The sequence below is a fragment of the Oncorhynchus tshawytscha genome, linkage group LG06 (assembly GCF_018296145.1).
Source record: "Oncorhynchus tshawytscha isolate Ot180627B linkage group LG06, Otsh_v2.0, whole genome shotgun sequence".
NCBI lineage: Eukaryota > Metazoa > Chordata > Actinopteri > Salmoniformes > Salmonidae > Oncorhynchus > Oncorhynchus tshawytscha.
This window is the reverse complement of record NC_056434.1, coordinates 57,487,870-57,515,770: the sequence shown is the minus strand read 5'-3', so window position 1 is coordinate 57,515,770 and position 27,901 is coordinate 57,487,870. Positions and strand designations below refer to the sequence as shown.

The window sequence follows — 27,901 nt, the reverse complement described above, 5'->3', positions numbered from 1 at the left end:
ACTAGCCACTTTAAACAATGCTACCTTATATAATGTTACTTACCCTACATTGTTCATCTCATATGCATACGTTGATACTGTACTCTATATCATCGACTGCATCCTTATGTAATACATGTATCACTAGCCACTTTAACTATGCCACTTGGTTTACATACTTATCTCATATGTATATACTGTACTCGATATCATCTACTGTATCTTGCCTATGCTGCTCTGTACCATCACTCATTCATATATCCTTATGTACATATTCTTTATCCCCTTACACTGTGTATAAGACAGTAGTTTTTTTTTTTGGAATTGTTAGTTAGATTACTTGCTCGTTATTACTGCATTGTCGGAACTAGAAGCACAAGCATTTCGCTACACTCGCATTAACATCTGCTAACCATGTGTATGTGACAAATAAAATTTGATTTGATTTGATTTTGACCGTAATTAACCACTCAGCCATCTGAGCATTCTAATAACCTGTCTCGACCAGAGTCATCGGTGAAGTGACAGGGACAGACCTTAGATTGAATCAACCCTCTCTCACATCCACTGTGGCTCCTCCTTGTGCTTGGGCTTGTAGTTTAAAATAGGATGTTCAGGGTTTTGTATTATTCAAACCTCTCCCTGTGAGGGGTTAAGGGAGGCAGACCGTTTAGTTCGCAGAAGTAGTTAATTGTAGGACAGAGGAATTAATTCAGTGTTTTGTTCCAGTTTCTAAGGCTCTGATTAGAAAAGGATGATGTGAGTGTGAAATCTTTGGATGTTTTTTTCTGTGCCAGTTTCCTGAACAAAAACATTCAAGAAAAGAAAGCTTGGAACTGACAGCTTGGAACTGTAGCCTTTTACACTCGTACTGTACCCGTATACGGATTGAAATTTGAATTTGGGCACTGATAAGCTCCTAAATTGGAACGCAGTGGCTGTACAGTAACATGCTATAAATTGCGTCAGAGCTCAGGCTCTGCGCTTTACAGAGCTGTATGGGTTTTGACTGACAGCTGTTCTGAACTTGAGCACCGCACGCGACAATGAGCTGCCCTCATCCCTCCCACTAACTGGGAAACTTTAAAAAAAAATGTTTTGTCTGAGTGAGGGAAATGCTGTAAATTATTATGGCGTTTTTATTCGCTGCAGAATGCACCTATGACTCATTTCAATGCGCAATAAATGACAATCTGTTTCTCTGAATTGCCTTGTGAAAGCCTATCACTGTACGGTGGTATTTTGTAACTTAGCTGGTCTTGTTGACAATAGAACAAGCTTTCCAATGATGCCCACCTGACCCAGAATGCAATTTATAATGATCCGTTTTTGGATTGCGTGAACAACAACAGTAATTGTGTGATGGCGGGGATGCAGGACTGTGTTCCAAACAAAACAACTACAACTGAACTTGCTCTAGTTCCTCAACGGCACAGCTAGGAGAGCTCCAAAAACACCTTATAGTTGAAGACTCTTCTTTGAGTCATAAAAGTGCATTGGAATTACTTAGCAACTGTGCATACTTTGGAGAGGTGTGTAGCCACTTGGAGACACCAGTTAGTCCTCTCACTTAACATTTTTTCTTATGTTGCACCTACCCCATATTTTCCAGGGATATTCTTATCATGTTACTGAATGTATCCACATAATGTTCAGATTTCGTAATCAACAAATGCGGCAAAAAGTACAGTAAATGTAAAATGCTCATAAAATCAACAGTGGAATGTTTGGTTTCAGTCTTGTGCCAGGTGAAATGTTGTGTCCTTAAATTTGGTCTAATACATTTCCCAGAATCTCCAAACGGTTCCCTTTCAATTGCTACAATGCTCACGCATTTCATGTTTCCTCCGTAAGAAACATTTGAATTTAACCCTGTTCATATTGGCCAATTCCCACAAGTGTAAAGGGTTAATGATCCACATGATGTGCATTCAATATTACTTGGATGGACACACAACACTCTTTTCTCAAGCAGTGGGTACCAGATTGAAGAACATACCAAGCCAGAGATATGTCCACCCATGTTCAATACCATCTGTTGTGTATATGTCTCAATCCCAAATTTGAACTACCACTACTCACTCCTCTGTTACAGCAAACCAGGCTGCTATTGTTAAAGTGAATGTATTCTCAATAACCTACATGGAGAAATACAAGTAACATCTGATGAACTATCACTTCAACTTTAATTAACACAGCTCATCCTGATAAACAAAGAGAATGTGCTCTCATCAACCTCCCTGGATAAATAAAATAAAATAACCCGAATGTCCTTTTCTCCTCTGTCTTTGGCAGAGAAACCGGTGCAGACATTGGTGGACCACGAGGAGAAGGCACCCTATAAAATGATTCAGACTATAGGTTTGTCTGTGGGGGCAGCCGTGGCCTACATCATCGTGGTGCTGGGCCTCATGTTCTACTGCAAGAAGAGACGCAACGCCAAGAGACTGCAGAAGGGCCAGGAGGGAGAGGAGCCCGAGATGGAGTGTCTTAACAGTGAGTTGGGGGGATAGGGGTGTGTGTGTGTGGGGGGGGATTCACAAGTGGCTAGTTTGCATCAATACCTTAACTAAAACCACTACAAAGGTTTTTGCTTGCAAACTTAAGTTTTGAATCGCGACGTTCTGGCATGTCTGCCTCTCGATTTGTTGGGAGACTCCCCGACCCCCCCAGCCTTCACTTATCAACGTAGGCAGTGACGTAGTTCCTCTATGCCAAAAGAGTCCCTCGTTGAAACCAGACCCTATTCACTGTTGCCTAGGGTCTGGTTTTCCAGACTAAGCGTCAATTCCCGGTGGGTTTCTGAGTAAATCCACTGTTTGCTATAATCTTTTGTAGGCTACATGTCTGGCAAGTAGTTGTGTCTTTGTGAGTCACAGAAGAAACATTTATTTATGAGTCTGATGTGTGTCTGAATGCTCTTGCCTACATCATGCTCTGCCCGTACATGTTGAACATTTGGTGCTCATTCATACCCAGTTGACTTGCTACCACCTTGTGGCTGCCAAGAGCATTGCAAGGAAAGTGCAAAAGTCACCATTGTCAAATACCTGGGTTTTGAGTTGTTTTAGATAATTGGTTAAACTCTTTAAGATTAAGTAAGCAAAACTGGGGTTCTCTCCTTACAAACTAAATACTTACCTTTGTGAAGTTAATCTAGATATAATGGCTCCATTTGTTCCCTCTCATCTGTACAACCATACTAAGGCCGGCAGCATACCACTCTGCAACCCACTGCTGGCTGGCTTCTGAAGTTAAGCAGGGTTGGTCCTGGTCAGTCCTTGGATGGGAGACCAGATGCTGCTGGAAGTGGTTTTGGAGGGCCAGTAGGAGGCACCCTTTCCTTATATCTGAATGCCCTAAGGCAGTGATTGGGGACATTGACCTGTGTAGGGTGCTGTCTTTTGGATGTGATGTCCTGACTCTCTGTGGTCACTAAAGATCCCATGGCACTTATTGTCAGAATAGGGGTGTTAACCCCGGTGTCCTGGCTAAATTCCCATGGCCACCTAATTATCCCCAGCTTACAATTGGCTCATTCATCTCCTCTCCCCTGTAACTATTCCCCAGGTTGTTGCTGTAAATGAGAATGTGTTCTCAGTCAACTTACCTGGTGAAATAAAAAATCTCAGTTTTGGCACTGAAGTGCTCAAAGTAGGGGGTTACAGACTCAGGGAACTTCTCTCTCGGATTTCAAAATATTAGCATTATTATAAAATGGTTATTTAATATTTCTAATCATCAAACTGGAGTATGTTTGAATTGTGTTGTGCAATATCTGCCCACATTACTGTCTGCACATTTTCTTGTGGAGTTCACATCACATCACATTTTGGTATATTGGTATTTTATGACACAACATTTGGTGTCTTTCAGGGGATCATTTTGATCAAGGCAAGGTGCAGAATCGCTTATCTTGACCACATAATGAGTAGTTATTTGGGATGCAAGGTGATTTGAACATCAGTGATTCTGTGCAGTCCGACTGCAATGTAGTCAATCTCAAACATACACGTTGTGTAATGTTGGTGATGTCCACCAGGGGGGGCTGTACAGCAGAATGGCCACACCACTGCTGAGATCCAGGAAGAGGTGGCTTTGACCAGCGTGGGCACCACAGCGGCAGCAGAGAAACGCCATAGCAGTGCCAACGAAAAGCTTCAGTTCCCCCGAGAAGACCTACACACCATCACGACACTGGGTAAGATGGTCATGTGGGTATGAGGAGTGAGTCTAATTGAGAACGTGCCGAACAGCTGTGCACTGTAACTGGAGTGAACACATTTTCATTCACTTACTTAATTTCACCTCTATTTACCAGGTTTGTCTTTACTCCTAACCCTGGAAGAAAATGTTGGCATATGACCCTCTAATCTCTGACGTGTGCGTGCCTACCTGTCTGTCCGTCTGTCTTCCTGCCTGCGTCTGTCTGTGTGTAGGGAAGGGTGAGTTTGGCGAGGTGCTGCTGGCCAAGGCGAAGGGCATCGAGGAGGGTGAGGAGGAGACAGTGGTGTTGGTGAAGAGCCTGCAGAGCAGAGATGAGCAGCTACAGCTGGATTTCCGCCGTGAGGCCGACATGTTCTCCAAGCTGAGCCACGGCAATGTGGTGCGACTGCTGGGACTGTGTAGGGAGGCCGAGCCCCACTATATGATCCTGGAGTATTATGACCTGGTAAACACACAAATACATGTGCGCAAAAAGACGCACACACACACATACAGTTGAGGTCGGAAGTTTACATACACTTAGGTTGGAGTCATTAAAACTCGTTTTTCATTCACTCCACAAATTTCTTGTTAACAAACTATAGTTTTGGCAAGTCGGTTAGAACATCTACTTTGTGCATAACAAGTCATTTTTCCAACAACTGTTTACAGACACTAAGTTGACTGTGCCTTTAAACAGCTTGGACAATTCCAGAAAATTATGTCATGGCTTTAGAAGCTTCTGATAGGCAATTGGAGGTGTACCTGTGGATGTATTTCAAGAAATTGTAGACCTCCACAAGTCTGGTTCATCCTTGGGAGCAATTTCCAAACGCCTGAAGGTACCACGTTTATCGGTACAAACAATAGTACGCAAGTATAAACACCATGGGACCACGCAGCCGTCTTACCGCTCAGGAAGGAGACGCATTCTGTCTCCTAGAGATGAATGTACATTGGTGTGAAAGTGCAAATCAATCCCAGAACAACAGCAAAGGACCTTGTGAATATGCTGGAGGAAACAGGTACAAAAGTATCGATATCTGTAACGTCTGAAGAGTGATGGGTGTGGAGTCAGGCGCAGAGAACAGAAGATTCAAGGGAAAAATTTTGTTAATGTCCAAAAGTAACCAGGAACAGGTACAAAAATGGGTGACGCCAAAACACAGGCGAAAACACCACCCAAAGACCACTGGTAAATAAACCGGACAGCGAAAACCCAAATAAACAATACACCTCTTACGTACAACGACAACAAGCCCGCACAAACACAAGCGGGCTAAACAAACTTAAATAATACCCACCCCAAAACCCCAACAAGGAACAGGTGAAGACAATAAGACAAAAACAAACAAAAAGGAAAAAGGGATCGGTGGCAGCTAGTAAACCGCCGAGCGCCACCCGAACAGGAAGGGGAGCCACCTTCGGTGATATTCGTGACAATATCCACAGTAAAACGAGTCCTATATCTACATAACCTGATAGACCGCTCAGCAAGGAAGAAGCCACTGCTCCAAAACCACCATTAAAAAGCCAGACTATGGTTGGCAACTGCACATGGGGACAAAGATTGTACTTTTTGGAGAAATGCCAAGCCAAGGAACACCATCCCAACCGTGAAGCACCGGGTGGCAGCATCATGTTGTGGGGGTGCTTTGCTGCAGGAGGGACTGGCGTCATGAGTTAGGAAAATTATGTGGATATATTGAAGCAACATCTCAAGACATCACCCAACAGAACCTTATGGGAAATGTGCCAGAAGTGAAAAAAACAAGTTTATCCTGTAGAACTGTTGGACATGTCAGACATTCATTGACAGAGCCTGAGATCAATGAATTTGCCAAAGCATATTCCTTCACATCGGGACAACTACCCCCTCCCATTAATGTCCCCCCCCCACAGATACTGAACTTCCATCTGAGCGGACAGCTTATAATGTAGCGTGTAACGTCTGCTTCCAACTCACACCCTCAAACATGCAGATCCCCTGAACGTAGCTCACTTTCCAGTCCCACCTTCTAGCTCACACTCTCAAACACATAGATCCCCTGAACGTAGCTCACTTTCCAGTCCCACCTTCTAGCTCACACTCAGCTTGGTCGCAAATGGGTCTTCCAAATGGACAATGACCCTAGGCATATTTCCAATGTTGTGGCTTAAGGACAACAAAGTCAAGGTATTGGAGTGTCCATCACAAAGCCCTGACCTCAATCCCATAGAAGATTTGTGGGCAGAACTGAAAAAACGTGTGTGAGCAAGGAGGCCTACAAACTTGATTCAGTTACACCAGCTCTGTCAGGAGGAATGGGCCAAAATTCACCCAGCCTTCCCCAAGCTTGTGGAAGGCTTCCCGAAACTTTTGACCCAAGTTAAACAATTTAAAGGCAATGCTACCAAATACTAATTGAGTGTATGTAAACTTCTGACCCACTGGGAATGTGATGAAAGAAATAAAAGCTGAAATAAATAATTCTCTCTACTATTATTCTGACATTTCACATTCTTAAAATAAAGTGGTGATCCTAACTGACCTAAAACAGGGGATTTTTACTCTGATTACATGTCAGGAATTGTGAAAAACTGAGTTTAAATGTATTTGGCTATGGTGTATGTAAACTTCCGACTTCAACTGTAGATGCACACATGAGCGAGCGCACACACATACGCACGTGAGCAAGCACAGGCGCATGCACAGGCGCATGCACACACGCACGCACACCCCCCCACACACACACACACATAGTGTAACACTCTTATCCATGATTTATATTCATGTAGACTATAACAATTGTCTATACAACGTTGATGAAGTTGTGCAGTTTTATTTGGTACATGCCTCCAAGTGTGTTCTTTTTTATTGTTATGCTTCCTACATTTACAAAGTGAATGTTTTTGACCTTTGATTCTTTCTTTTTTTATATATCTCTTTCCTTTCTCTATTTATATTTCCTTGGAAATAGGGAGATCTGAAACAGTTCTTGAGAATCTCCAATAGCAAAGATGAGAAAATCAAGTCTCAACCTATCACCACCAAGACCAGAGTAAGTAGCGTTCACTACACTTTGGATGTAATTTGCTCATTTCATTTGAAAAACAAGCACATGACACATGCCATTATGCCCCCTTTAATGGAAACATTATGTTCCAGCTTGAGGGCACACAGGTTTCTGCATTTTGATGCAAACTAGTCCTCTTTTCCTTTGACAAAAAAAAAAAAAAACTAATATGTAAAACCTGTTTGATTCAGGCCATCCCATGTTAAGCTGCTTTGTATTATATGCTAATGCCATTTCTCTCTCTCTGTCTTTCTCTGTCTGTCTCTCAATTCATCTACCCAGGTATCCATCTGTGCCCAGGTGGCTCTTGGGATGGAGCACATGTCCAATCACCGCTTCGTTCATAAAGACCTGGCTGCTCGTAACTGCTTGATCAGCGGCCAACGCAGCGTCAAAATCTCAGCTCCCAGCCTCAGCAAGGATGTTTACAACAGGTAAGAGATGGGGCCTGCAATTTTATTTTTTATTTAACCTTTATTTAACCAGGTAGGCTAGTTGAGAAAAAGTTCTCATTTGCAACTGCGACCTGGCCAAGATAAAGCAAAGCAGTTCGACACATAAAACAACCCAGAGTTACACATGGAGTAAACAAACATACAGTCAAAAATACAGTAGAAAAAGTCTATATACAGCATGTGCAAATGAGGTAGGATAAGGGAGGGAAGGCAATAAATAGGCCAAGTAATTACAATATAGCAATTAAACACTGGAATGGTAGACGTGCAGAAGATGAATGTCCAAGTAGAGATACTGGGGTGCAAAGGAGCAAGAAAAATAAATAAATAAATACAGTATGTGGATGAGGTAGTTGGATGGGCAATTTACCGATGAGCTATGTACAGGTGCAGTGATCTGTGAGCTGCTCTGACAGCTGGTGCTTAAAGCTGGTGAGGGAAATATGAGTCTCCAGCTTCAGTGATTTTTGCAGTTCGTTCCAGTCATTGGCAGCAGAGAACTGGAATGAAATGCGGTTAACCAGTGAGATATACCTGCTGGAGCGCCTGCTACGGGTGGGTGCTGCTATGGTGACCAGTGAGCTGAGACAAGGCGGGGCTTACCTAGCAGAGACTTGTAGATGACCTGGAGCCAGTGGGTTTGGCGACGAGTATGAAGCGAGGGCCAGCCAACGTGAGCGTACTGGTCGCAGTGGTGGGTAGCATATGGAGTTTTGGTGACAAAACGGATGGCACTGTGATAGACTGCATCCAATTTGTTGAGTAGAGTGTTGGAGGCTATTTTGTAAATGACATTGCCATAGTCAAGGATCGGTAGGATAGTCAGTTTTACGAGGGTATGTTTCGCAGCATGAGTGAAGGATGCTTTGTTGCGAAATAGGAAGTTGATTCTAGATTTAATTTTGGATTGGAGATGCTTAATGTGAGTCTGGAAGGAGAGTTTACAGTCTAACCAGACAGCTAGGTATTTGTAATTGTCCACATATTCAGAACTGTCCAGAGTAGTGCTGGACGGGTGGGCAGGTGCGGGCAGCGTTCGATTGAAGAGCATGCATTTAGTTTTACTTGCATTTAAGAGCAGTTGGAGGCCATGGAAGGAGAGTTGTATTGCATTGAAGCTCATCTGGAGGTTAGTTAATAAGAACTTCTTATGGCTGAGATCCCGCTAAAGGGATCGATATGACAACAGCCAGTGAAAGTGCAGGGCACCAAATTCAAACAACAGAAATCTCATAATTATAATTCCTCAAACATACAAGTATTTCACACCATTTTAAAGATACACTTCTTGTTAATCCCACCACAGGGTCCGATTTCAAATAGGCTTTATGGCGAAAGCACCACAACGATTATGTTAGGTGAGTGCCTATTCACAGAAAAACACAGCCATTTTTCCAGCCAAAGAGAGGAGTCACAAAAAGCAGAAATAGAGATAAATGAATCACTAACCTTTGATGATCTTCATCAGATGACAATCATAATACTTCATGTTACACAATACATGTATGTTTTGTTCGATAAAGTTCATATACAAAAAATCTCAGTATACATTGGAGCGTTACGTTCAGTAGTTCCAAAAACATCCGGTGATTTTGCAGAGAGCCACATCAATTTACAGAAATACTCATCATAAATGTTGATGAAAATACAAGTGTTATACATGGAACTTTAGATAAACTTCTCCTTAATGCAACTGCTGTGTCAGATTTCCAAAAAGCTTTACCGAAAAAGCAAAGCATGCAATAATCTGAGTACAGAGCTCAGAGACCAAAACAAGCCATACAGATATCCGCCATGTTGTGGAGTCAACAGAAGTCAGAAATAGCATTATAAATATTCACTTACCTTTGATGATCTTCATCAGAATGCACTCCCAGGAATCCCAGTTCCACAATTTTGTTAGCGCGTTTGGTAAACAAATCCAAACTCACAACTCGCGTGCAAGTTCAGTGGAAAGTACAGACGAAAAGTCCAAAAAGTTTGATTACAGGTCGTAGAAACATGTCAAACGAAGTATAGAATCAATCTTTAGGATGTTTTCAACATAAATCTTCAATAATGTTCCAACCGGAGAATTCCTTTGTCTGTAGAAATGCAATGGAACAGAGCTTGCTCTCACGTGAGCGTGCGAGACTGAGCTCGTGGCACTCTGGCAGACCTCTGACTCATTCCCCTCTCATTCCCCCCTCCTATAGAAGCATCAAACAAGGTTCTAAAGACTGTTGACATCTAGTGGGAGCCTTAGGAAGTGCAATATGACCAATATCCCACTGTGTAGTCGATAGGCCAAGAGTTGAAAAACTACAAACCTCAGATTTCCCACTTCCTGGTTGGATTTTTTCTCAGGTTTTTGCCTGCCATATGAGTTCTGTTATACTCACAGACATCATTCAAACAGTTTTAGAAACTTCAGAGTGTTTCCTATCCAAAATCTACTAATAATATGCATATCTTTGCTTCTGGGACTGAGCAGCAGGCAGTTTACTCTGGGCACCTTATTCATCCAAGCTACTCAAGGTGGATCAGAGAATCAGCAGCAGCAAGAGAGACATCATTGATGTATACAGAGAAGAGAGTCGGCCAGAGAATTTAACCCTGTGGCACCCCCAGCGGTCCGGACAACAGGCCCTCCGATTTGACACACTGAACTCTATCAGAGAAGTAGTTGGTGAACCAGGCGAGGCAATCATTTGAGAAACAAAGGCTGTTGAGTCTGCCGATAAGAAAGTGGTGATTGACAGAGTCGAAAGCCTTGGCCAGGTCGATGAATACGGCTGCACAGTAATGTCTGTTATCGATGGCGGTTATGATATTGTTTAGGACCTTGAGCGTGGCTGAGGTGCACCCATGACCAGCTCTGAAACCAGATTGCATAGCGGAGAAGGTACGGTGGGATTCGAAATGGTCGGTAATCTGTTTGCTAACTTGGCTTTCGAAGACCTTAGAAAGGCAGGGTAAAATAGATATAGGTCTGTAGCAGTTTGGGTATAGAGTGTCTCCCCCTTTGAAGAGGGGGATGACTGCGGCAGCTTTCCAATCTATGGGAATCTCAGACGATACGAAAGAGAGGTTGAACAGGCTAGTAATAGGGGTTGCAACAATTTTGCCAGATAATTTTAGAGAGGGTCCAGATTGTCTAGCCCGGCTGATTTCTTTCAGAACATCAGCTATCTGGATTTGGGTGAAGGAGAAATGGGGAGGCTTGGGCGAGTTTCTGTGAGGTTGGAGGGCTATTGATCGGGGTAGGGGTAGCTAGGTGGAAAGCATGGCCAGCTGTAGAAAAAATGCTTATTGAAATTCTCAATTATAGTGAATTTATCGGTGGTGACAGTGTTTCCTAGCCTCAGTGCAGTGGGCAGCTGGGAGGAGGTGCTCTTATTCTCCATGGACTTTACAGTGTCCCAGAACTTTTTTGAGTTTGTGCTACAGGATGCACATTTCTGCTTGAAAAAGCTAGCCTTAGCTTTCCTAACTGCCTGTGTATATTTGTTCCTAACTTCCTGAAAGTTGCGTATCACGGGGGCTATTCGATGCTAATGCAGAATACCACAGGATGTTTTTGTGCTGGTCAAGGGCAGTCAGGTCTGGAGTGAACCAATGGCTATATCTGTTCCTGGTTTAAAAAAATTTAATGGAGCATGCTTATTTAAGATGTTGAGGAAGGCACTTTTAAAGAATAACCAGGCATCCTCTACTGACGGGATGCGGTCAATATCCTTCCAGGATACCCGGGCCAGGTTGATTAGAAAGGGCTGCTCCCTGAAGTGTTTTAGGGAGCGTTTGACAGTGGTGAGGGGTGGTCGTTTTACCGCAGACCTATTACAGATGCAGGCAACGAGGCAGTGATCGCTGAGATCTTGGTTTAAAACAGCAGAGGTGTATTTGGAGGGCAAGTTGGTTAAGATGATATCTATGAGGGTGCCCGTGTTTACGGATTTGGGGTTGTATCCTGGTGGGTTCACTGATCATTTGTGTGAGATTGAGGGCATCAAGCTTAGATTGTAGGATGGCCAGGGTGTTAAGCATGTTCTACTTTAGGTCACCTAGAAGCACGAGCTCTGAAGATAGATGGGGGGCAATCAATTCACATATGGTGTCCAGGGCACAGCTGGGGGCAGAGGGAGGTCTATGGCAAGCGGCAACGGTGAGAGACTTGTTTCTGGAAAGGTGGATTTTTAAAAGTAGAAGCTCGAATTGTTTGGGTCCAGACCTGGATAGTAAGACGTGTGTAGTTATGGTCTATCATGTGAGAAGAAAGTATAGCAAAAGTGTAGTAGGATGATCCATGCAGCCTTTGTGTAAAGTGTAAAGTCAAGACAAAATAGTAACATAGTTTAATTATGTGCATGATAACATCTTGACATTCTATCTCTCTGTTTGTCTCTCTTTCTGTCTTGACTGTCTGTCTGCAGTGAGTACTACCACTACCGGCAGGCGTGGATCCCCCTGCGCTGGCTCCCGGCCGAGTCTGTGTTTGAGGATGACTTCTCCACCAAGTCAGATGTCTGGGCCTTTGGGGTGCTCATGTGGGAGGTGTTCAGCCACGGGGAACTGCCATACACCAAACTCAGTGATGACGAGGTGCTAGAGGGTCAGTATAAATCAATAGAAATGTACTTAGTGCCCACCAATCTGTGTGCTCCAATGGCTGAACAATCACTGTACAGATATCAATCTTGCAAAGGGTACTGGGCCTGTCCGAATACCCATACTTGCATATTAACTAGTAGGCTGATTGGGTATGAGAAAATAGAATGTTTTACAGTATGTGAAAATTTCAAAAATGTAGTATGCTTTAAATGCAAAGATGTCATACTCATTTGTGGCTTTTCATCCAATATGAATTCGCTGCACACAATTGAGGAAGAGAATCGTCTTTCCAGACCCACATGTGTTTGACAACACCCTATAATCAGATAAGGTGAAGCGCTGTACCAAAATTAACGAATGGAAGGAAACAACACAATTGTGCATTAGATGATACATTCTCAGTATGGACAAGTCTAGTATGTTAATATTTTTTTTTATTACATACGTTTTTACTAAACAGTCAATTCTAAATAGTATGCAGTTTTAGTAAGTAGTAGGCAAGACAGATTTCAGACATGGTCACTCTTCTAATCTTGGGGTAACTTCAAGCTATTCTGAAGTGGCTATTCTCAGTCTCAGAACTGTGATTAATCATGGTTCTGGTTCTGTGAGGGGAACACGTTGTATTTGGTTAACATTGTATTGACATGCACTTTACTATAGGCCACCTTGACAAAGAAAGTGGCACATACAGTATCATCATGTTATTATCAAGCTGGGGGCAGGCTGTCTGTCCAATCATTTTTATGAATCCCATACCAGAAACAGCTTTACACCATTCTTATGATGATTTCACTCATTGTTCCATAAGAATGGAGTGAATGAGTCAAATCACCTTGACCTGTATGTTCTGTCTCCCAAGTCTAACCTCCCCTGTTTCTCTGCTCCACTCTTCACTCCCCCAGGTCTGCAGGCCGGCAAGATGAAGTTACCCGTGCTTGACGGCTGCCCCTCCAAAGTCTACAAGCTCATGTGCCGCTGCTGGGCCCCAAGTCTCAAAGAGCGTCCCTCCTTCAGCGAAGTCGTCAACACCCTGGGGGATCTGTCCTCCGACAGCAATGTCTGAAAGGAGGACAACTGAACCCACCCCACCCCAAGGAGTGACATCTCCCCCGCCACCCCCCCAAAAAAATAAACACAGAAATTCTGGATTCTGAGTCACACACATTTCAGGGACCAGGATTTATTATTTAAAAGGGCGTGTGGATAAGAACAAAACACTTTTGTTATACCAATGGATTGGATACATACCGTTGAGTGTGTGTAGATGGTTTCATGTGAGGAGGACACGAGTGCCAGGAGTTTACATTTGCCTTAATTGCAGCATGGAAGGCATGCCTGCTGACACTGTCCCTTTTGGCCCATGTGGTTCCAGTGGGCCCATGCCTGGCATGGGTCTCTCAGGGCTGGTTTGTCCCAGCGACGCTCTCCCTCTCTTTTTGACCCGCGCAGCACAGGAACCATAAAAACTAAAGTGCCTCTCCTTGCCAACCTGAACCTCAATCTACCAACTCTAAAGTCCCCCCAACCAATCCAGGAGATCCTAAGCTACTTTTATCCATCAGGGGGAACTTTCTGTATGTGCTGGACTGGACTCACCCCCTGAAAGCTGTATCTAGTGTGATTCAGACTTGGAATTTGCAGCCTCTAATGTGTGCCACTGATGCTGTTGTTCTGATATCTATTGAAGAGGTAAGATCTGAGTATAAGCACCAATGGACAAGATTTTTACTGAGTTTTAAACTTGAAAGTCTGTTACGCATTGTGTCTGGGGAACTCAGTGGATTGACTTGTCTGTGTTAATTATATACTTTACAGGAACAAATGTACTATCAAATGTATAGCCAAGGAATATTTTTGAGTGAGTGAGTTAAAAAACAAAAATCTCTTATGAGTGTGTTACAAGTGTCATTTTAACTCTGAAGTGCTCGATGTTGACCATCATTGATGGGATTACCGTATAATAGACCAGATATTAGCTGTATAACCATGTTATCACTTTATCAGTCTGTCATTATTAAATGGCCGGCAATGCTGTATTTTCAGAGGTCCAATCACAATTCCCTTTTTTTTCTAGCTGGTCCAATGATTTTGTGCAATGTTGTAATGTGGACCATCCCACAAGGCAATGTGTACATAATGTAGAAACCATGCACTATAACTTCACTTAAAAATATCCCTTTTTATTACTATCATATTGTAAAAGGATGTACCTACGGGAACCTCTTTATTTATTATGAAGGTCCCGTCTTTTTACCCATTTGTTTTCTTCATAAAAAGGTACTTTGATGATCACTTAATGCAGTTGCATATGTATTCAGTCTCTTATGATACATCTCAGTAACACAGTCAGTTTGGTAATACATTTGTTGTTACCATGAGCAAAGACGGTTGAGAGAGAATCACCAATGCTCTTCAAGGGACTCTTAAGTGCCTGGTAAATGAAGGATTATTAGCTGTTTTCCCGCTTTCCTTTTTCTCAATATCTAATCAAAATGCAATGGTCTTTTTTGTTTGCGAAGACCTTGTTTTTATATATTGTTTTGAGTGCAAAACTGTTTTATGAATGCTAGGCGCTCACACCTAGGCCTCTTTTTTTAATCCCCTTCGACTAATAATCACAGTAACCTCAATGTATTCAAGCTGCTCTCAATAAAGGATCACGTTTTTTTTAAACTGAGGAGTCTTGGCTGTCTTAATTGCTGTGTAACATAGAACTCACTCTGATTGGCCCCATACACACTCAAGTTGTACAACTGATGTACAATGCATTTTGCATGTACGTGGTACAACAGAGTTCTTCTACACATAAATGATTACACAAGCATTGTGGAGACACCACACAATGGTTGTGTAAACATTTTTGTGCAGACAAACTCTCCACCGTGTTGCAAAATATCAGTTGTGCCACAACCATTGTGTCAATGCGTTGTACAGTTGACCAACCTGAATGTGTACAGGGCCATGTAGACTGGAGAGATTGGAGATACTGAAGAGCTAACACTGTAACATGCTGACCAAACTTGTTTGCCATCGCGTGCATGTTGATTTTGTACCCCCACACCAGACACCAGACACCAGGCCATGCAGGTTGAAATATCAAAACAATGATATTTATTTGGGGACAGCTCGAAAAGCATTAAACATTTATGGCAATTTAGCTAGTTAGCTTGCTGTAGCTAGCTAATTTGTCCTGGGATAAAAAAAATTGGGTTGTTCTTTTACCTGAAAAACACAAGATCCTCAACTCTGACAATTAATCCACAAATAAAACGGTAAACCGAATTAGTTTCAGATGAAACGGTAAACAGAATTTATTTATCGTCTGTCACGTCCTGACCTTAGTTCCTTTTTTATGTCTCTGTTTTAGGTTGGTCAGGGTGTGAGTTGGGGTGGGCATTCTATGTTTTGTAGTTCTATGTGTTTGGCCTGGTATGGTTCCCAATCGGAGGCAGCTGTCAATCGTTGTCTCTGATTGAGAGCCATACTTAGGTAGCCTGTTTTCCCACTTTTGGTTGTGGGTGGTTATTTTCCGTTTCAGTGTTCTCACCATACGGGACTGTTTAGGTTTTCCTTTATTCTCTTGTTCTTTTTTAGTTTTTATTCATTCTTCATTAAAAGGTATTATGGATACATACCACGCTGCATTTTGGTCTACTCCTTCTTCCACCAACGACAGCCGTTACATCGTCATCTCTCCTCCTTCCTTCCGGCTTCTTTTTCTTCTTTGGACTTTATATGGCAGTTGGCAACCAACTTTACGGTGCATTACTACAACCGACTGGAGTGTGGACGTCAGTTCATCTTTCAATCACCCATGTGGGTATATGCGCCTAAAAACAAATGAAGAGATTTGAGATGCAGGACTTGCAGCGTGTTGAGCATCACAAATGTTTGTGTTTTTTTGTTTTTTAACCAGGTAGGCTAGTTGAGAACAAGTTCTCATTTACAACTGCGACCTGGCCAAGATAAAGCAAAACAGTGTGACACAAACAACAACCCATAGTTATACATGGAATAAACAAACATACAGTCAATAATACAATAGAAAAAGTCTATATACAGTGTGTGCAAATAAGGTAGGATAAGGGAGGTAAGGCAATAAATAGGCCATAGTGGCGAAATAATTACAATATAGCAATTAAACACTGAAGTGATAGTCGTGCAGAAGATGAGTGTGCAAGTAGAGATACTGGGGTGCAAAGGAGCAAAATAAAAAAAAAAATAACAGTATGGAGATGAGGTAGTTGGATGGGCTATTTACAGATGGCTATTTACAGATGGGCTATGTACAGGTGCAGTAATCTGTGAGCTGCTCTGACAGCTGGTGCTTAAAGTTAGTGAGGGAGATATGTGTCTCCAGCTTCAGTGTTTTTTTTGCAGTTCGTTCCAGTCATTGGCAGCAGAGAACTGGAAGGAAAGGCGGCCGAAGGAGGAATTGGCTTTGGGTGTGACCAGTGAAATATATCTGCTGGAGCGTGTGCTGCTATGGTGACCAGTGACCTGAGATAAGGCAGGGCTTTACCTAGCAAAGACTTAAAGATGACCTGGAGCCAGTGGGTTTGGCGACAAATATGAAGCGAGGGCCAGCCAACGAGAGCGTACAGGTCGCAGTGGTGGGTAGTATATGGGGCTTTTGTGACAAAACGGATGGCACTATGATAGACTGCATCCAATTTTCTGAGTAGAATATTGGAGGCTATTTTGTAAATGACATCGCTGAAGTCAAGGATCGGTAGGATGGTCAGTTTTACAAGGGTATGTTTGGCAGCATGAGTGAAGGATGCTTTGTTGCGAAATAGGAAGCTGATTCTGGGATTTAATTTTGGATGCTAGATGCTATAATGTGAGTCTGGAAGGAGAGTTTACAGTCTAACCAGACACCTAGGTATTTGTAGTTGTCCAAATGTTCTAAGTCAGAACCGTCTCGAGTAGTGATGCTGGACGGGCGGGCAGGTGCGGGCAGCGATTGGTTGAAGAGCATGCATTTAGTTTTACTTGCATTTAAGAGCAGTTGGAGGCCATGGAATGAGAGTTGTATGGCATTGAAGCTCGTCTGGAGGTTAGTTAACACAGTGTCCAAAGAAGGGCCAGAGGTATACAGAATGGTGTCGTCTGCGTAGAGGTGGATCAGAGAATTACCAGAATCAAGAGCGACATCATTGATGTATACAGAGAAAAGAGTCGGCCCGAGGTCCGGACAACAGGCCCTCTGATTTGACACACTGAACTCTGTCTGAGAAGTAGTTGGTGAACCAGGCAAGGCAGTCATTTGAGTGACCAAGGCTGTTGAGTCTGCTGATAAGAATGTGGTGATTGACAGAGTCGAAAGCCTTGGCCAGGTCGATGAATACAGCTGCATAGTATTGTCTCTTATCAATGAAGGTTATGATATTGTTTAGGACATTGAGGATGACCGCGGTAGCTTTACAATCTATGGGGATCTCAGACGATACAAAAGAGAGGTTGAACAGGCTAGTAATAGGGGTTGCAACAATTTTGGCAGATAATTTTAGAAAGAGAGGGTCCAGATTGTCTAGCCCGGCTGATTTGTAAGGGTCCAGATTGTGTGCAAGGCTGTTGACCGAGGGAGGGGTAGCCAGGTGGATAGCATGGCCAGCCGTAGAAAAATGCTTATTGAAATTCTCAATTATCGAGGATTTATTGTTGGTGACAGTGTTTCTAGCCTCAGTGCAGTGGGCAGCTGGGAGGAGGTGCTCTTATTCTCCATGGACTTTACAGTGTCCCAGAACTTTTTGGAGTTTGTGCTACAGGATGCCAATTTCTGTTTGAAAAAGCTAGCCTTTGCTTTCCTAACTGCCTGGGTATATTGGTTCCTAACTTCCATGAAAAGTTGCATATCGCGGGCGCTAATCGAAGCTAACCAAGTTCTATTTTAATGCCTGGCCATGCAGACTCTCGCAGTCACACGCGAGCAGAGTGGGTGCAATGATTGAATAACATGTATGTATATATTTATTTTGCAACTGGTCAGGTCAGCATGTAAGGAACTTTTGTAGAAGTTAAATAAATATTGTATAAAGATGTATCTGATCTATTATAGATGGCTAGCCAGCGAATTAATCTATTGAACATGAATGGTTGCATTTACCATGCCTGTCATGGTATATGATTATGAATGATTACAATGGATATTCTGTCGCGGGTGTAAATTTTTATAAAGTCTTTGATGTAGCTGAATTCAATTTTCAGCTGAAGAGTAGACCATTTTCTAGGCTTACCCACATCCACTCACAAAGTAATTTTAAAGCTCCACCCCGTGAATCATCTCATCATTGTGCTGATAGAGACCATTGTGTGGATAGAGAGGAGTGGGTGTGGGCGTTTTGACATGCAAATGTGGCCTTTCCGTTACCACTCTCTTCAGCCTCTTGGTTCATTCTCTCTTTCACATGGGGATCATCATTATACACCTTCAGGCCATGTGACTCATTATCATGTAGCCCTGTGTGGCATGAAACTCTGGGACTGTTCACATTGACCTACTGCTTATCATAAATTATGATATTGACCCTTGATTGGCCTGATAACGCAATCTCAATTGCACTTCACACTGCTCTCCCCCATCTGGAAAAGAAGAACACCTATGTGGGAATGCTGTTCATTAACTACAGCTCAACGTTTAACACCATAATCCCCTCAAAACTCGTCACCAAGCACGGGACTGTCCAAGCTCTGGACTCTTCTAAAAAAATCTCTGAGCGCTTTCCACATCTGGATTGTGCAACATTTTCTCCATTTTTCTTTTCAAAATTCTTCAAGCTCTGTCAAATTGGTTGTTGATCATTGCTAGACAACCATTTTCAGGTCTTGCTTGTAGATTTAACTGCTCGGCCACTCAGGAACATTCACTGGCTTCTTGGTCAGCAACTCCAGTGTAGATTTGGCCTTGTGTTTTAGGTTATTGACCTGCTGAAAGGTGAATTAATCTGCCAGTGCCCTAAACATAACACTGTATTCAGGACAAAAGTTAATTGCTTTGCCAAATTCTTTGCAGTATTACTTTAATGCCTGTTTTGGAATATTTCTATTCTGCTTCCTTCTTTTCACTCTGTCAATTAGGTTATTATTGTGGAGTAACTACAATGTTGTTGATCCATCCTCAGTTTTCTCCTATACAGCCATTAAACTCTGTAACTGTTTTAAAGTCACCATTTGCCTCATGGTGAAATCCCTGAACGGTTTCCTTCCTCTCTGGCAAATTGAGTTCGAAATGACGCCTGTATCTTTGTAGTGACTGGGTGTATTGATACACCATCCAAAGTGTAATTAACAACTTCACCATGCTCAAAGGGATATTCATCATCTGCTTTTATTTTTTTACACAGCTACCAACATGTGCCCTTATTTGCGAGGCATTGGAAAACCTCCCTGGTCTTTGTGGTTGAAACTGTGTTTGAAATTCACTGCTCGACTGAGGGACCTTACAGATTATTGTATGTGTGTGGTACAGAGATGAGGTAGTTATTCAAAAATACATTTAAAAAAAGCCCATGCAACATATTATGTGATTTGTTAAGCAAATGGTTACTCCTGGACTTATTTAGGCTTGCCATAACAAAGGTGTTGAATACTTTTTGACTCAAGACATTTCAACTTTTCATTTGTAATTAAATGGTAAAATTTCAAAAAACATAATTCCACTTTGACATTATGGGGTATTGTGTCTAGGCCAGTGACAAAAAAAATCTCAATTTAAGCCATTTTAAATTCAGGCTGTAACACACCACATGTGTAAAAAGTCAAGGAGTGTGTGAATACTTTCTGAAGGCATAGCTTACATTTTGGTGTGTTTTATTTCTCATGTGTTGATCTTTATCTGACCAAGTGTTGTTTCCGTGCCTTTTTAAAGATGTTTTTCTATTTCGTACCTCTGATTTTGAACTCTGCATTGTTGAGGAAGAGCTTGATAGCATTTCACTGTATGGTTTACACCCGTTGTATTCTGCCATGTGACAAACTTTAATTTGGTATAGTGTACAATAATCTACTGAGGGTGTCACGCCCTGGCCTTAGTTATCTGTGTTTTCTTTATTATTTTGGTTGGGCCAGGGTGTGACATGGGTGATTTATTGTGTTTCGTATTGTCTAGGGGTTTATTAGATTTATGGGGTTGTGTTCAGTGTAGTTGTCTAGGTAAGTCTATGGTTGCCTAGAGTGGTTCTCAATCAAAGGCAGGTGTTTATCGTTGTCTCTGATTGGGAACCATATTTAGGCAGCCATATTCTTTGGGTATTTTGTGGGTGGTTGAATCCTGTCTCTGTGTTCTCTGCACCAGTTAGGACTGTTTCGGTTTTGCCACGTTTTCTTATTTTGTATTTGTATAGTGTTTACGTTTTCGTCTTTATTAAAGATGCTTAACAATAACCACGCAGCATTTTGGTCCTCTTCTCCTTCCCAGGAAGAAAACCATTACAGAACCACCCACCACAACAGGGCCAAGCGGCGTGGTGACAGGCAGCGGCAGCAGGAGCAGCACAAGGAGGAATGGACATGGGATGATGTGTTTGACGGCAAGGGTTGCTACACATGGGAGGAGATCCTGGCGGGGCCTCCCATGGGAACAGGTGGAGGCAGCTAGGAGAGCAGAGGCAGCCGGAGAGAGGAGCAGGCGATATGAGGGAACACGGCTGGCAAGGAAGCCCGAGAGTCAGCCCCAAAAATGTATTGGGGGGGGCACACAGGGAGTATGGCGAAGCCAGGTAGGAGACCTGCGCCAACTTCCTGTGCTTACCGGAGGGCGAGAGAGACCGGGCAGGCACCGTGTTATGCTGTGGAGCGCACGGTGTCCCCAGTGCGGGTGCATAGCCCGGTGCGGTACATACCAGCTCCTCGTATTGGCCGGGCTAGAGTGGGCATCGAGCCAAGTGCCATGAAGCCGGCTCTACACATCTGGTCTCCAGTGCGTCTCCTTGGGCCGGCGTACATGGTACCAGCCTTGCGCATGGTGTCCTCGGTTCGCCTGCACAGCCCAGTGCGGGCTATTCCACCTCGCCGCACTGGCAGGGCGACCGGGAGCATTCATCCAGGTAAGGTTGGGCAGGCTCGGTGCTCAAGAGCTCCAGTGCGCCTGCACGGTCCGGTCTATCCAGTACCACCTCCACGCATCAGCCCTCCGGTGGCAGCTCCCCGCACTCGCCCTGAGGTGCATGTCCTCTGCCCAGTACCACCAGTGCTGGCACCACACACCAGGCCTACAGTGCGCCTCGCCTGTCCAGCGCTGCCAGAGCCTTCCTCCTCTCCGGCATTGCCTGAGCTGCCCGTCTGTCCAGAGCCGCTAGAGTCTCCCGTCTGTCCAGAGCCGCCAGAGACTCCCGTCTGTCCAGAGCCGCCAGAGTCTCCCGTCTGTCCAGAGCCGCCAGAGTCTCCCGTCTGTCCAGAGCCGCCAGTCTCCCGTCTGTCCAGAGCCGCCAGAGTCTCCCGTCTGTCCAGAGCCGCCAGAGTCTCCCGTCTGTCCAGAGCCGCCAGAGTCTCCCGTCTGTCCAGAGCCGCCAGAGTCTCCCGTCTGTCCAGAGCCGCCAGAGTCTCCCGTCTGTCCAGAGCCGCCAGAGTCTCCCGTCTGTCCAGAGCCGCCAGAGTCTCCCGTCTGTCCAGAGCCGCCAGAGTCTCCCGTCTGTCCAGAGCCGCCAGAGTCTCCCGTCTGTCCAGAGCCGCCAGAGTCTCCCGTCTGTCATGAGCCGCCAGAGTCTCCCTTTTGTCATGAGCCGCCACAGTCTCCCGTTTGTCATGAGCCGCCAGAGTCTCCCGTTTGTCATGAGCCGCCAGAGTCTCCCGTCTGTCATGAGCCGCCAGAGTCTCCCGTCTGTCATGAGCCGCCAGAGTCTCCCGTCTGTCATGAGCCGCCAGAGTCTCCCGTCTGTCATGAGCCGCCCGAGTCTCCCGTCTGCCAGGATCTTCCAGATCCGCCAGTCAGCCAGGATCTTCCAGAGCCGCCAGTCAGCCAGGATCCGCCAGAGCCGCCAGTCAGCCAGGATCCGCCAGAGCCGCCATTCAGCCAGGATCCGCCAGAAACGCCATTCAGCCAGGATCCGCCAGAGCCGCCATTCAGCCAGGATCCTCCAGAGCCACCAGTCAGCCAGGATCCGCCAGAGCAGCCAGTCAGCCAGGATCCGCCAGAGCTGCCAGTCAGCCAGGATCCGCCAGAGCTGCCATTCAGCCAGAAGCTGCCAGAGCCGTCAACCAGCCTGAGCTACCTCTCAGTCCTGAGCTACCTCTCAGTCCTGAGCTACCCCTCAGTCCTGAGCTACCTCTCAGTCCTGAGCTACCTCAGTCCCGAGCTGCCCCCCAGTCCAGTGGGGTCCACTGTTAGGGTTCTTAGGTCAAGGTCGGTGGCGAGGGTCGCCACGCAAAGGATGCTAAGTAAGCGGACTAAGACTATGTTGGAGTGGGGTCCACGTCCCACGCCAGAGCCGCCACCGTGGACAGACGCCCACCCAGACCCTCCCCTATGGGTTTAGGTGTGTGGCCGGGAGTCCGCACCTTTGGTCACGCCCTGGCCTTAGTATTCTGTGTTTTCTTTATTATTGTGGTTAGGCCAGGGTGTGACATGGGTGATTATGTGTTTGTCTTGTCTAGGCGTTTTGTAGATTGATGGGGTTGTGTTCAGTGTAGTATTCTAGGTAAGTCTATGGTTGCCTAGAGTGGTTCTCAATCAGAGGCAGGTGTTTATCGTTGTCTCTGATTGGGAACCATATTTAGGCAGCCATATTCTTTGGGTATTTCGTGGGTGATTGTTCCTGTCTCTGTGTTTTGCACCAGTTAGGACTGTTTCGGGTTTTCCACGGTTTCTTATTTTGTATAGTGTTGACGGTTTCATCTTTCATTAAAGATGTTTATAAATAACCACGCTGTATTTTGGTCTTCCTCTCCTTCCCAGGAAAAAAACCGTTACAGAGGGCTTGTAGTCCATGGCCCTTGGTGGAAGGTGACTTATGGTGTTAAATACCTCTGATATAACGTTAACCTTTTATTACTAAGTGTTTAACATAGGACTGTCAAATGATTTCAAAAATATGTTGAGTTCATCGCATTGTTTTCTGTGCGATTAACTCGATTATTAATCACATTTTTTTAAATTGTTCAAATTTGATTGAAGCAGCCTAATTAAAGCGGCAATCAGCAGTTGAAACAATAACAAAGCGTTCTACCCACCTGCTTCAGTAAAAAGCCGAGGGATGGGCAGAGAATATGTAACCACTCTCACTGTACACTGAACAAAAATATTTACGATTTTACTGAGTTACAGTTCATATAAGGAAATCAGTCAATTTAAATGAATTAATTAGGCCCTAATCTATGGATTTCACGACTGGGAATACAGATATGCATCTGTTGGTCACAGGTACCTTTAAAAAAAAGTATTGGCGTGGATCAGAAAACTAGTCAGTATCTGGTGTGAACACCATTTGACTCATTTACATGAACAAGGCAGTTAACCGACTGTTCCTAGGCCGTCATTGAAAATAAGAATTTGTTCTTAACTGACTTGCCTAAATAAAGGTACAATTTTAAAAATAATAATAATAATTTTAGCATGACACATCTCCTTCCAATAGAGTTGATCAGGTTTTGGATTGTGGACCGTGGAATGTTGTCCCACTCCTCTTCAATGGCTGTGCAAAGTTGCTGGATATTGCCAGGAACTGGAACATGCTGTCGTACACATTGACTCAGAGCATCCCAAACATGCTCAATGGGTGACATGTCTGGTGAGTATGCAGGCCATGGAAGAACTGGGACATTTTCCGCTTCCTGGAATTGTGTAGAGATCTTTGCGACATGTGCATTAACATGCTGAAACACACTGGTGATGGCAGCGGATGAATTGCACGACAATGGGACTCAGGATCTCATCATGATACCTCTGGGCATTCAAATTGCCATCGATAAAATGCAATTGTGTTCATTGTCCTTAGCTTATGCCTGCCCATACCATAACCCCAACACCACGGGGGACTCTGTTCACAATGTTGACATCAGCAAACCGCTCCCCCACACGACGCCATACTGTCTGCCATCTGCCCGGTACAGTTGGAAATTGGGATTCATCAGTGAGAGCACACTTTTCCACTGTGCCAGTGGACATCAAAGGTGAGCATTTGCCCACTGAAGTCAGTTACGACGCAAAACTGCAGTCAGGTCAAGACCCTGATGAAGACAACGAGTACGCAAATGAGCTTATCTGAGACGGTTTCTGACAGTTTGTGCAGCGATTCTTTAGTTGTACAAACCCACAGTTTCATCAGCTGTCCAGTTGGCTGGTCTTAAATGATCCCACAGCTGAAGAAGCCGGATGTGGAGGCCTTGGGCTGGCGTAGTTACATGTGATCTGTGTTTGTGAGCCCTTTTGTTAGCTACAGTAGGGCAAAAAAGTATTTAGTCAGTCACCAATTGTGCAAGTTCTCCCACTTAAAAATATGAGAGAGGCCTGTAATTTTCATCATAGGTACACTTCAACTATGACAGACAAAATGAGAAAAAAAATCCAGAAAATCACATTGTATGATTTTTAATGAATTTATTTGCAAATTATGGTGGAAAATAAGTATTTGGTCACCTACAAACAAGCAAGATTTCTGGCTCTCACAGACCTGTAACTTCTTCTTTAAGAGGCTCCTCTGTCCTCCACTCGTTACCTGTATTAATGGCACCTATTTGAACTTGTTGTCAGTATAAAAGACACCTGTCCACAACCTCAAACAGTCACACTCCAAACTCCACCATGGCCAAGACCAAAGAGCTGTCAAAGGACACCAGAAACAAAATTGTAGACCTGCACCAGGCTGGGAAGACTGAATCTGGAATAGGTAAGCAGCTTGGTTTGGAGAAATCAACTGTGGGAGCAATTATTAGGAAATGGAAGACATACAAGACCACTGATGATCTCCCTCGATCTGGGGCTCCACGCAAGATCTCACCCCGTGGGGTCAAAATGATCACAAGAACGGTGAGCAAAAATCCCAGAACCACACGGGGGGACCTAGTGAATGACCTGCAGAGAGCTGGGACCAAAGTAACAAAGCCTACCATCAGTAACACACTACGCCGCCAGGGACTCAAATCCTGCAGTGCCAGACGTGTCCCCCTGCTTAAGCCAGTACATGTCCAGGCCCGTCTGAAGTTTGCTAGAGAGCATTTGGATGATCCAGAAGAAGATTGGGAGAATGTCATATGGTCAGATGAAACCAAAATATAACTTTTTGGTAAAAACTCAACTCATCGTGTTTGGAGGACAAAGAATGCTGAGTTGCATCCAAAGAACACCATACTTACTGTGAAGCATGGGGGTGGAAACATCATGCTTTTGTAATGGATGTGAAACGGCTAGCTTAGTTAGCGGTGGTGCGCGCTAAATAGCGTTTCAATCGGTGACATCACTTGCTCTGAGACCTTGAAGTAGTGGTTCCCCTTGCTCTGCAAGGGCCGCAGCTTTTGTTGAGCGATGGGTAACGATGCTTCGTGGGTGACTGTTGTTGATGTGTGCAGAGGGTCCCTGGTTCGCGCCCGGGTATGGGCGAGGGGACGGTCTAAAGTTATACTGTTACATTGGTGCCGTGACCCGGATCACTGGTTGCTGCGGAAAAGGAGGAGGTCAAAAGGGGGGTGAGTATAACGGATGTGAAACGGCTAGCTTAGTTAGCGGTGGTGCGCGCTAAATAGCGTTTCAATCGGTGACGTCACATGCTCTGAGACCTTGAAGTAGTGGTTCCCTTTGCTCTGCAAGGGCCGCGGCTTTTGTGGAGCGATGGGTAACGATGCTTCGTGGGTGACTGTTGTTGATGTGTGCAGAGGGTCCCTGGTTCACGCCCGGGTATGGGCGAGGGGACGGTCTAAAGTTATACTGTTACACTTTGGGGCTGTTTTTCTGCAAAGGGACCAGGACGACTGATCCGTGTAAAGGAAAGAATGAATGGGGCCATGTATCTTGAGATTTTGAGTGAAAACCTCCTTCCATCAGCAAGGGCATTGAAGATGAAACGTGGCTGGGTCTTTCAGCATGACAATGATCACAAACACACTGCCCGGGCAATGAAGGAGTAGTTTCGTAAGAAGCATTTCAAGGTCTTGGAGTGGCCTAGCCAGTCTCAACCCCATAGAAAATCTTTGGAGGGAGTTGAAAGTCCGTGTTGCCCAGCAACAGCCCTAAAACATCACTGCTCTAGAGGAGATCTGCATGGAGGAATGGGCCAAAATACCAGCAACAGTGTGTGAAGACCTTGTGAAGACTTACAGAAAACGTTTGACCTCTGTCATTGCCAACAAAGGGTATATAACAAAGTATTGAGGTAAACTTTTGTTATTGACCAAATACTTATTTTCCACCATAATTTGCAAATAAATTCATAAAAAATCCTACAATGTGATTTTCTGGATTTTCTTTCTCATTTTGTCTGTCATAGTTGAAGTGTACCTATGAAGGAAATTACAGGCCTCTCTCATCTTTTTAAGTGGAGAACTTGCACAATTGGTGGCTGACTAAATACTTTTTTGCCCCACTGTAGCTAACAAAAGGGCTCACAAACACAGATCACATGTAACCACGCCAGCCCAAGACCTCCACATCCGGCTTCTTCACCTGTAGGATCATTTAAGACCTTATGGCTTGGGAATAGAAGCTGTTCAGGAGCCTGTAGACTTGACTTCTGTGCAAATTAAGTTTTTGCTGTCATCTAAAGAAATGCCTAGGAATGTGTTTATGGTTGAATTTTCTGTAAGTTTTCCTTCAAAACTGTTGCTCAATGCTGAGCACATTGTGGATTTTTAAGCACCACAAGAGAGACAGACAGCTCTACAGCAGCTGCTGGCTACTGAGACCCAGAGCACACAGCCATAGATTACAAAAATGGGCAGAAACTGCTACTCCAGTAGAAATACCCTGTCGTCTTGTGCTGAACTACGCATGTGTGCAGGCCATCAAATCAAAGGCAGTCCTTCAATATAAAGATTTTGATTCGATTTTTGAAGTTGTTTTTCACAAAAATGAAAAGTTATCAGTCGGTCACTTTGATGAGGTTGGAGTAACAACATGTTCAACTACTTAAGACATTGTCTCGAATCTAGGTTGTACCTTTAGATTTCGAGAAACTAAGGTAAAATTTCACTGTTCTCTTTGACTTCTCAAACTCCAAAACCCAGCCTAGTCTGTTTCGCAAAGCGAAGCGAAACTCTGTGGAATAGTTGAGCGCGTTGTGTGTTGCGCTCTAAAGGGTCCGTGCGGAATCACGGTTAATGTGACGCAACAACTAATGGTTGCGTGGCACGTCATCAACAGTGCCGATTAACAATAACATATGTGGTTAAATATTAATTTTTTAAATATATAATGTGGTTAGCTGATATCTAAAATACCTATCCAGGCATTGTAAGATCTGTCATGCGTCAGCAACGTCTATTGGTGCTTTCAAGACAACTGAGAACTAGGGGGAGAAAAACGAGATCAGTGATTTTGGGAACATTTCTTGAGCTACAAAGTTTCTAAATGGGAATTTCGAGTTGGGTGACAGTTCGAAACTATTTTCCCAGTCGGAGATCGTTTTTTTTTTTTTTTTTTGCGCCCTTGTAGTCGGAAATGTCTGAGTTCCGAGTTGAACGCTG

The 27,901-nt window shown here is 44.1% G+C and overlaps 1 protein-coding gene across 1 annotated transcript in view; it reads left to right on the top strand.

Moving 5' to 3' along the window:
• The window catches only part of LOC112253507 (inactive tyrosine-protein kinase 7), a 206,001-nt gene extending 191,039 nt beyond the window's left edge, over positions 1-14,962 (top strand). The window contains exons 14-20 of the mRNA XM_042323433.1: positions 2,275-2,475; positions 4,022-4,180; positions 4,419-4,651; positions 7,146-7,226; positions 7,524-7,675; positions 12,109-12,287; positions 13,192-14,962. Coding sequence (XP_042179367.1) covers positions 2,275-2,475; positions 4,022-4,180; positions 4,419-4,651; positions 7,146-7,226; positions 7,524-7,675; positions 12,109-12,287; positions 13,192-13,352 — 1,166 coding nt within the window. The 3' untranslated portion in view covers positions 13,353-14,962. The remainder of the gene's footprint in view (positions 1-2,274; positions 2,476-4,021; positions 4,181-4,418; positions 4,652-7,145; positions 7,227-7,523; positions 7,676-12,108; positions 12,288-13,191) is intronic.
• The last annotated feature ends 12,939 nt before the right edge of the window (positions 14,963-27,901 follow it).